The 11,200-nt window shown below is 33.8% G+C and overlaps 2 protein-coding genes across 2 annotated transcripts; one reads left to right on the forward strand and one right to left on the reverse strand.

Moving 5' to 3' along the window:
• Nucleotides 1-6,605: 6,605 nt before the first annotated feature.
• On the forward strand, nucleotides 6,606-8,256 carry CBG26063 (the record flags this gene model as incomplete). The annotated part of the gene is made up of 3 exons (XM_045244561.1): nucleotides 6,606-6,683; nucleotides 7,518-7,679; nucleotides 8,071-8,256. The coding sequence occupies 3 exons, from the start codon at nucleotides 6,606-6,608 to the stop codon at nucleotides 8,254-8,256; spliced, it is 426 nt and encodes a 141-aa protein (XP_045100384.1).
• Nucleotides 8,257-9,890: 1,634 nt separating this feature from the next.
• Nucleotides 9,891-10,157, reverse strand: CBG21233 (the record flags this gene model as incomplete). Its single annotated transcript, XM_002642788.2, has 1 exon — nucleotides 9,891-10,157. One exon carries the CDS (start codon nucleotides 10,155-10,157, stop codon nucleotides 9,891-9,893), a length of 267 nt encoding a protein of 88 aa, XP_002642834.2.
• Between the last annotated feature and the right edge of the window lie 1,043 nt (nucleotides 10,158-11,200).

Genomic DNA, 11,200 nt, shown 5'->3' on the forward strand with positions numbered 1-11,200 from the left:
AAAAAAATGTGTAAAGTTTTATTATCTACAGTTTCGTAGTTGACAAAAAATTGATACAATTTTCAGTTTTTAAGATACGGCGACTTGAAAAAAGGTGTACTTTTTTTTGCTTTTTTTGTCACGACTGCGGGTGCCAATACTTGGCCAAATTTCATGATTTTACAAGTGATGGCCGAGCCTCCCACAAGTCTTGGCCAAAGTATGCGCCTCCATGAGTCGTTGTGATGGCTTCCACAAGTCTTGGCCCATAGTCGGAAGGCTACAAGTCTTGGCCAAATTCTGATTATTGACTTTTCACCTTCGGACTCATCATTTGAGTTCTCAAATTGTTTTCTGTTTTTACCTATTTTCCTACTATTTTCATAAAGGTTTAATGTTCAAAAACCAAAAACGCTAGAAAACAGTTTGTAACAGCAAAAATGTAGCTTGTAAAAAATTACATGTGCTCATGTTTTCAAACAACAAACAGCATAAAAACTAAAAAATATACAACTTATTTAAAAAGTTATGTGTACCAAACCTTTGAAATTTTGTATCTCTGTCAATTTTGCAGATTTTTTTAATATGTAACTATCAAATTGTACCTCTTAAAATTTCCTACATTTTTGTATTTTACAACTTTTTGATAGCTTTTTTAGTTTTTGAGTTATGCGCCTTTAAAGTAAGCATGCATGGAAACACAGAGAAAGGAGACACACCGACTTCTCTGGGTCTCCGCGTGCTCACTTTAAAGGCGCATAGCTCCGAAACCAAAAGCGATACAAGTAAGATGCCAATTACAAAAATGTAGCTCATAAGGTTTTACATAATTTGGTGTTTTTAAAGTGTTAATAGCTTAAAAGCTAGCAGAAATACAAGCGTTTAAAAACTTTGAATATAAAAAGTGTATACCAAACAGTTGAAACTTTGTATCTCTGTCAATTTTCAATTTAACAAAAATTTGTAAATTACAAAAATGTAGCTTATAACATTCCTTACAATTTTGTAGTTTTTAACTTTTTTCTAGCTTTCTTACTTTTTGAGATATGCGCCTTTCAAGAGAAGAAGCAGAGAAAGGAGACACACCCATCTCTCTGCGCCTCCGCGCGCGACGGCTTTAAAGGCGCATAGCTCAAAAAGCAAAATTGCTACAAATTTTAAGTCAACTGACAAAATGTAGCTCATAAAATTTGCTACATTTTTACAATTAACTAAACGTTTCCAGCATTTTTAGTTTCTGAGATACAACGTTTTAAAAATTTAATATGCTCAATTTTTGACAAGACAGTATAAGAGAATAGAAAATTCAGGAAGATTAAAATTTTGTGTGTATTTGGTGCATAAAATATGAGCATTTGAAGAATAGAAATAGGAAAACAAGGATATAATTAAAGAGTACAAACAAATTGAAAATTATTGGGTGGTGTTTGGAAGAGAAGGGGCCGAGAAATGGAAAATTCGAGAATTCGGGAATTTAAAGGCGCATACCTCGAAAACTAGAAAAGATACAAAAAAGTAGTTAACTACAGAAATGTTAGAAATTTTATGAACTACATTTTTGTAGTTAACAAATTTTACCTAGCTTCTGTGGTTTTTGAGATATGCGTCTTTAAAAAGTACACAAGAATTCAAAAATTGGGCCAACCCTAATATGGAAATCCAAATAACATAATGGCCCTTTAAAAGTTCAAAAAAAGGGCAAAAAGTGGGCGGGGCCTAAAAAATGTTTAAAAAAAGTACAGGTGGGTGCCACCACCTGTCGCCAAAAAATCTACAGTAATCCAATAAAAAGAGTCAACACAAGCAAGGTAATTGGTTTTTATGACCTTTTCATCGAAAAAAGGTCATCTACAGTATCCCTAAAAGAGGTTTTTTGAAAAAAAAAAAGATTTAAAAACAAGAAATTCACAGATTTTCCGGGCTAAAAACCTGTAAAACATGGAAAAAATTAGATTTTTTTTTGAATTTTTAGATTTTAAGAGGCTTATAGGTAATTTTTTTCTAGATTTTTTTTAAATTCCAGAATTTTTGTCTCTTCGCGTCTTCATCTTCATTTTTTGTCTCCTACAACATCCCACACATGAATCTCTACGCAGAAGAAAAATGGGAACAAAAAAACGAAGAGTATCCATGGTTTCATTTTTTTTGCCATTACATTTTTTCCACTAGAAAGAAAGAAGAAGAAGAAATTCTTCTTCTTATTTCGCTGGATTTTTTTTTCTCTGAATTTTCTGAATTTCTGAATTTCTGAAAAAAAAGTTCAGAAGCAAAAAACTGGAAATTTGTTTAAAAAATAAACAAAAAAACCTGAAAAAGTCTAAATTTTCACAGGGTTTTTTTCAGGATTTTCCAGGAATTTTTATTTGATTTCAAGGATTTTTGAATTTTTAAAAATTCAGTATTTACGAGATTTTGAGATTTTTTAATTTTCAGATTTGATTTTGAACTTTTGGGATTTTTTAGAATTTTTCCCTTTTCTTTTTTTTTGGATTTTTAGAATTAAGAAAATCCGAATTTTCAAAATATCTTGAATTTTAAAGAATTTCTGCAGTTTCAGGATTTTTGGATCTTTTTTCTGATTTTTTGCGATTTTTGAACTTTTAGGGATTTTCGTTTTTTTGAATTCCATTTTTTTTGCAATTTTAACTTTTGGGATTTTAAGAATTTCTCGAAATTTTAGGATTTTCTCCAGGAATTTTGGAATCCTCAGAGAATTGAAATTTTAGGATTTTAGGTGTTTAAATGATTTTTTGATGTTTTTAGGATTTTCGAGTTTTTAGTTTAATTTATGGGAATTTTAGAATTTTCTTTTCTCAAAATTTTCCAGAATTGACTTTTTAGGACTTCAGGAATTTTTCGGGATTTTGAATATCAGAAAATTTTAAGTTTTTAGAATTCTTTAGGTTTTTTGAAACCTATTTTAGAAATATTTACACTTTTGGGTTATCAGAAATTTCAGAAATTTAAAATTCTAAAAAAATGTCTTCAAATTACTCCTGATGTTTTGAAAAATTATATGTTTTGAAGCCAGAATAAAAATTCTATTTCAAAAGAGAGAAAAATTAATTTCTCAAGATTCTACCCAAAGATTGTGGTGGGGACTCTTATTTTTGGTGCATCTATGTTTAGAAGTCGAGAATTGGAAGGTTCCGATTTTCAAAGTTTTTGTATTTTTCAGATTTCTGAAAACTAAAACTTTCAAAGTTTTCAGAAACTTCAGATGTCTGTATTCTTCATTCCCAAATCCGATGTTATGAAGAGAAGAATGGAGTGTTTGAAGGAGTGCAGGGTAACTTTTCAGCCTATTTTCAGCTCATTTTCACCCAAATTTGTTTTCCAGGACATCATTATTCTCACGGCCCACAAACTTGAACAATCCTATCACCAGAACGGAAAAGAAACTGAAATTCCATTTTATATAACCCAGTGGCTCGACGAACTCGTCCCAAAAATGGACGCACTTGACATCAAATTGAATAAGGAGATCATTTTGAATGTCTCGGTTAGTTTGGATTATATCTAGAAAACTAAAAAAGCTAAACAAAACTTGTCTACCACAAAAATGTGTAGAATTTAATAAGCTACATTTATGTAGTTGAAAATTTTTTGTAGCTTTTTTGGTATTTGAGATATGCGCCTTTAAAGTTGGCGCGCGCAAAGAAGCTGCGACGTGAGCGCGCGCGCCTTGATCTCAAAAAAAGCGCAGATCTCAAAAACTAGAAAAGCTAAACAATATTTGCAAATTTCAAAAATGTGTAAAATTTTAAGAGCTACATTTTTGTAATTTACAAAATTTTTATAGCTTTCTTAGTTTTTGTGTTATGTGCCTTTAAAATTGGCGCGTGCGGAGAGCCTCCTCTAAAGGGCGCGCACGCTTTAAAGACGCATATCTCAAAAACTAAAAAAGCAAGACATTATTTGTTTATTACAAAATTGTAGCTTATAAAATTCTACACATTTTTGTAGTTAACAACACTCTTTTAGCTTTTTCAGTTTTTGAGATAAGCGCATTCAATGTTTTTTTTCAGAAATTCACTGCTTTCATTCGTCTCGCTAACCCAGAATTCCGACGTGATGTTTTCTTCTTTCCGATTCCAACAGAATACGCTGCAAGAAATGAGAATCAGAACCTTCCAGAAGAATTTCTAGAAAAAATTCCAGAAGACGTCGATGTACAAGTTCAGAAAATTTGGAGAATCTGGAGAACATTCAGGAGGATTTTGGAAATTTCCAGAACAACGAGAACCCTGCTGAAAATTCTGGAATGAACGAATTCAAGAAATATGATGATTAATTTTAAATTTTCTAGTCACAATCTGAAGTTGTTCAATACTAAAAAAAAAATTTTTTCGGATTTTTTAAAAATTTCCCTCATTGTAAACTTTAAATTTCCCAGAACTTCTCCTTCCTTTATTTATTTTTGTTTTTTTGTATTCATTTTTAATTAGTGTTCTTATATTTGATATTATTTAAAATTTCCAGACAGAGAGACGCAGAGAAGTCAGACTCGCCGCTTTCTTTGCGTCTCTTCCCCTCTCTCCTCTTTCCTTGCGCTTGCCTCGGCGCGCGGCAACTTTAAAGGCGCATAACTCAAAAACTAAAACAGCTACAAAAAAGTTGTGAACTACAAAAAGATGGGCAATTTTATGAGCTATATGTTGATAATAAATATATTTTGAATATCTGTAAAATTAGCAAAGATACAAGCGTTTGAAAAGAATGGCCTCTTCTGAAATCGGCTTGACCTTTCTCCAAGAGACCGTATCTCTGCTGGTTTTATAGCTCTCTATATTTTGTAAACTACAAAAACGTAGCTCTTAAAACTTTACATATTTTGTCAGTTTAACACTACTTTGTAGCTGTTTTAGTTATTGAGATATGCTTCTTTAAAGTTGCGGAGACACAGAGAAAGGTAGACACCACCACTTCTCTGCGGTTCCACCCACTTTAAAGACGCATATCTCAAAAACTGAAAGTGCTATCAAAAAGTTGTAAACTACAAAAATTTAGCTTATAAAATTGTACACATTTTCATAGTTAACTAATTTTTTCTAGCTTTCTTAGTTTTTGAGATATAGCCTTATGAAAAAGTCAATACTTTTTTGTCTGTAACATTTTTAATTTTCCCGACTTTACCAAATAAAATCAATCCAATTTAAGTGTGTTCCAGACATAATAAGCTCCGCCCATTGCTCATTTTATGAGAAGAAAAGTGAGAAATTATAGCGGGAGTTAGAATTGGTTTTGGCTCTTTTTCTTGGGGTTGGAGCCCAAGAGAAGGGAAAATTTTGTGTGTGCTCATTTTTATTGAGAGAGCTACACAAAAAGAGAAAGGTTCAGTTAGATTTTAGTACACCATTTCGTCTTTTTCCGCTTTTTCTGAGCGATGATTTTGGGATTTTTAGCTGAAAATTTGGATTTTTTGAATTTTTGAATTTTATAATTTTTGAATTTTTGAATTTTGAATTCTTTAATTTTTGAATTTTTGAATTTTTGATTTTTGAATTTTTGAATTTTTGAATTTTTTTTGAATTTTTGAATTTTTGAATTTTTGAATTTTTGAATTTTTGAATTTTCGAATTTTTGAATTTTTGAATTTTTGAATTTTTGAATTTTTGAATTTTTGAATTTTCGAATTTTTGAATTTTTGAATTTTCGAATTTTTGAATTTTTGAAAAAAAAATTCAATTTACGAGAAACATTTGAAAAAAACAGAATTTTACTTTCTCCGTAATTTTCGAAAAAATTGTTTTTTTTTTGAAAATGTTTTGAACATCTGTCACTTTTTTTTCTTTTTTTTTTGTTGATGAATCAGTCTCTTAGAACAGAGAGACACAGATGAGCAGATGTTCAATAGCGTACAAATTGTGTAAAAATAGCAGAAAAATACAAATGTATGTCCCTATTATATCTCCTAGTTTCATAGACATTTCACGTGTTAATGGTTTTCTCCCCTTCGTTGAAAAAAAAAATAAATAAATGAAAAAAACCGTTTTATTAGTCATCTGCACTCTATTGTCATAGCTTCCTTCAAAAATCATATTTTTGGACCAGCTAAAATGGGTACAATAGAAAAATTTGGGAGCTACAAAATAATGCAATTTGAGACACTATAGCTCGTCTATGAACAAAGCCACAAGCCAAAAACCGCCCTAGCTCTGCAGTAGATCTTTTTGGGCGTACTGTAACTTAGCTCATAGACAAGATACAGTAGTCCCAATAGTATAACTTTGTAGCTCTCGAATTCTTCTATCACATCCATTTTATTTATTCAAAAATAAAAACTCAGAAAAAAGCTATGAGTTTGTCTGTTTTCGGTCCGTTTTGGTCCGCTTTTGGTCCGTTTTCGGCCCGTCGGCTCCGTTTTTGTTTCCAACTTGTCGCGATCGGGATTCAATATTATTCATGACTCGGCAAATATGCATTTTTTTTCTACAATTTGAATAATATTCGGGACTATTTTTTGGGAAAAAAGCAGTCAGAATTTGAGTTTTTTTTGAAAAAAATTGAAAAAAAAACTTTTTTGAAAATTGTTTTTTTTTCTGAAATGTTTAACTTATTTTTCCTATTTTTTCCAGTTCTTCTAAATCAAAAAAAAATTATTTTTAGTCAATTAACCAGCCAGAATGCCAAAATCAGCGAAATATTCCCTCCCAGCAGAGCACATCAAACAGTTGGAGGATCGATGCAGAGCCGAGTGCAGGGTGAGTTTAATTGAAGCTTTATAACTTGACTAGTTTTAGAGATAGAGTTTTAATTCAAGTTTTATTTGAAAGAACGTAAAATTTCAGTCCTAAGTCCTAAAATTCATGTGAATTGGTCAAAATTGACCTAGTTTAGAGCCCAACTTTGTGGCCGACGTCAATTGAATTTGGGGTCAGGGCCAGTATTATGCTCATAACTCAACTAGTTTTTTCGGCTAGAACACTGGTTTTTATTTCAATCGAAAAAGCGTAAAATTTCAAAATATAATGCTAAACTTCGGGAAAATTGATTAAAAAATTGTCTAGTTTAGAGGTTAATCAGAAACATGGTAGCATAGGTTTTGAGTCAGTATCTGTATTTGGTTTATAGCTCTGCTGGTTTTAAACATACTGTATTGATTTTTATACCAATAGAAAGATCGTAAAATGTTCATTTAGACTGTTTAAAAATTCATAAAAACGGTGGTAATTTGGCTACTTTAAAGCCAAAACAAACTCAGAGAGTGCTATAGGGTTGTAACATGATTTGGCCGTTGGCTTAGGTAATTATTAAGCTCGTACCTCGGCTACTTTATAGTCAGAGTTTTGATTAGTATTTTATTTAAAAATCCAGGACATTTCACACCGCATATAACTAAATTTGATGTATTTCGGTAAAAAATTACTCAGTTTAGAGCTAAATCCGAAACATGACAGCATCGATTCCGGGTGAGCGTCAATTTTTGCTTCATAACTCAGCAAAGTTCTGCGCTATAGCGTTGATTTTTAAATCATTCGAAAGAGTCTGAAATTTCACACATGATGATTTATTTTGAGTTTTCTAATTTTTTCCAGGACCTCATCCTCTGCACGGCTGATTTCCTGGAATTCTACTACAAGCGACATGGATGCGACGCGACGCTTCCGAATTGGTCGAAAAAGTGGATGACTCATTTGTTGGGCAGAGCCAACACTCTCAATCTTCCGATTACCCGGAAAATTTTAACTCAAGCCATGGTAAGTGCGCTCTGTTGGGCTATTTGGCGCCAAGAGTCAAGACGCGCAGCGCGGTTGCCATAGACGTCGACGCTCTTCCACGTGGCATATCTCGCCAGAGCGCGCTCGCACAAAAAAGTTGTTAACAACAAAAATGAAGCTCTAGATGTGTTTAGTCTAGATTAACAATTTCAGACAAATTGAATAAATTTGAATTATTTCGGTAGTCTATTGAAAAAAAACCAATTTTTTGAAAATCTGAAATTTTCAAAGTCCCTTTTCTGAAAAATCTGAAATTCCAGATTTGTCACATTTTACATGACTTTGACGAATATTTTAAGGCCTACATTTTGAAATCAAGATCTCTCAAAAATTCCAGTTTTAAAGATAATTATAAGCCTTTTCCTTGCAGTTCTTCACAATTCGTGTCCGCCAAAACTTTGAGCATGCTGATCGTCGAATGGTCTACTATCCATACACCCCATCTCCACCACAATGTGTTCCAGAACATCCAACGAATCCATTCAAAGCAAAGGATGTCCGTCGATTCATGAGTTCTCTGCAGAATATCACCACTGAGATGACAATTCGCGGATAATTAGAGACCTGTGTTTTAAGCCTAATTATCTTGGTTACTGTAGAAGATATCAGAACATTGTAAACTGCAAAAATGTAGGAAATTTTACGAGCTACATTTTGTTAGTTAAAAAATTTGATCTAGCTTTTTTAGTTTTTGAGATATGGGCTTTTGAAGTTGGTGTGCGCTCAGAGCGAAGACGGTGTGTCTGCGTCTTCTCTAGACGCGGCGCCACCGTCAAATATAGGGCACGCCCACTTTAAAGGCGCATATCTCAAAAAGCTAGAAAAAAGATGTAAACCACAATCTTGTAGCTCATAAAATGTTACCCATTTTTGCAGTTTACAATTTTTCAATTGCTGTCACAGAAACCTAGATAATTAAGTGCAAAGTGACTTTTTCCATTCCATGCCTTCTCTTTGACTCTAATTGTCTCGGTTACTGTAGATGATATTAAAAAGTTGCTAACTAACAAAATGTGCCAAATTTTATGCTTTACATTTTACTTATTTACACATTTGCAGCATCTTAATTGCGAACCGAGATAATTAGTGTCAAAGAGAGGTAACCTTTTTGTGATAAATATTTTTTTTGTAGATTATTTGTCCCTATTTCCATGTGTCCAGATGTCCTTAATAAAGTTCTTTGTTTTTAAACCAAACTTTTCTTAAATTACGGTAGATTCGCGGTGAAGACAAAGAAGTCTGGAACGCTGCCAAGAACACAAGAAGCATATTTGACCTCATTTCTAGTAGTTAAGATACAAAATAGAGTTGTAGACATGGCAATTTTGCAGATAGCAAAATTCGGTAAAATAGCCCTTGAAATTTTACACATTTTTGTAGTTGACCACTTTTTTCTAGCTTTTTTAGTTTTCGAGATATGCGCCTTTAAAAGGAGACGCAGAGAAAGGAGACACACCGCCTTCTCAGCGCGGTAACTTTAAAGGCACATATCTCCAAAATCAAAAAAGCTATAAAAAAATGTTTAATCACAAACTTGTAGCTTGTAAAATTTCCAATATTATTATAGTTAACAGATTTTTTCTTGTTTTTTTAGTTTTTGAGATATGCGCCTTTAAAGGTAGATCGCGCGGAGACTCAGGCACACCGCATTCTCAGTGCACTAACTTCTTTTTTTGTAATTCGCAAAAGTTGATTATCTGCAAAACTGACAGAGCTACAACTCTATTTCTGTGCCATAACCCCCAGAAAATGCGTCATTTTCAAAACAGGAATACATGGAATGGAAGGAAACAAGACACCGTCGGTTTGCGCTTCATTATCTCGGTTCGTGTGAAATCAAACCAAAAATTGTCGGCTCTAGTATGAAATTCTGGTCCTTAAAAAAAATTCTGGTCCTTAAAAAATTCTGGTCCTTAAAAAAAATTCTGGTCCTTAAAAAAAAATTCTGGTCCTTAAAAAAAATTCTGGTCCTTAAAGAAAGATGTTTTGTTTGAAAATTTGGTTAGATTGAAACGTTTATTTATTCCAATCATGTTTTCAATAGTTTTGATGTTTTAAAAATAATTTTTTTTGTAATTTTGATTTTTATTCAGAAGAAGGTATAAGACTAAAAGGTGTGGCATATAAGAATTAGAGAGGATAAATAGTTCAGAACACAAAAAAAAGAATATCGGTTGCAACAAGATGATCTTATCCGCGTCCTTTGAACTTCCTTCGGCCGGTGAAAGTGGATTTTAGAGTAGTGGTTGTGAATCTTGGAGTAATGGTAGTCGATCTTGGAGTGGTGGTAGTGGGCCGCCCGCGTCTTCTTCTATCATTCCGAGTCTTCTGAGTGGTGATGGTTGTTTGTCTCGTTTCAGGGGCAGACGTCGTCCGTTTCGTACGAGGTTCTGTCGTGGTTCGTCTCGACTGATGGGAAGTTGTTCGTCTTGTTCTCATGGTGGTCGTGGTCCTCATGGTTGCTGGTTGTGATGGTGGTTGTAGGATCAGCTTTTCGACTTTGTGTCTTCTTCCGAGGTTTTCGAGTTTTGGTCGTCGTTTGCCTTGGTGTAGTTGACGAAATTGGTCTGTTGGTTTTGATAATCATTTCTGGCTTAGAAGAGGTGGTGGTTCTCATTGTAGAAGCGGTAGAAGAACTTCGACGTTCGTTCCTATTTCGATTCAAACGAGCAGCCATTGTGGTTTGTCTTGTTTAAAATGTAAAGGCGCGATTGTTTCTTTCATTTCGTTGTTTGGGAGCAAATGAAACTCTATCAGAATCGAACTGTTTTCTTTTTCTGAAGATTTTCGTGGTCGGTGCTTCAGTCAATTGATCTTCCTCTTCCTGTTCATCTTCGTACTCATCTTCCTGATTCTTTTCCTGCTCCTCGTCCTGCTCCTTATCCTGCTCCTCATCCTGCTCCTCATCCTCCTTCTCTTCGTCCTGCTCTTCGTCCTGTTCTTCTTCTTGCTCTCCCTCCTGCTCTTCCTCAAACTCTGATTCATCCTCGTTTTGGATATCGTCATCATCATAATCATCATCATCATTATTATCACCATTATCTTCATAGTCATTATTGTCATCATTATCATCATCGCCATTATTGTCAAATGAAACTCTATCAGAATCGAACTGTTTTCTTTTTCTGAAGATTTTCGTGGTCGGTGCTTCAGTCAATTGTCTTCCTCTTCCTGTTCATCTTCGTACTCATCTTCCTGATTCTTTTCCTGCTCCTCATCCTGCTCCTTATCCTGCTCCTCATCCTGCTCCTCTTTTTGTCTCTCATCCTCGCCTTCTCCCTCCTGCTCTCCGTTTTGCTCTTCTTCCTGCTCTCTCTCCTGCTCTTCCTCAAACTCTGGTTCATCTTCGTTTTGGATATCGTCATCATCATATTCATCATAATGATCATAACCATCATAATCGTCATAACCATCATAATCATCATAGACATTATTATCATCAACTGTACTATCTGCTCCGTCTTCATCATCGTCGTCTCCATGATTCGGGTCGCTGGAAT

The sequence above is a fragment of the Caenorhabditis briggsae genome, assembly GCF_000004555.2.
Source record: "Caenorhabditis briggsae complete genome, chrIII, whole genome shotgun sequence".
Lineage (NCBI taxonomy): Eukaryota > Metazoa > Nematoda > Chromadorea > Rhabditida > Rhabditidae > Caenorhabditis > Caenorhabditis briggsae.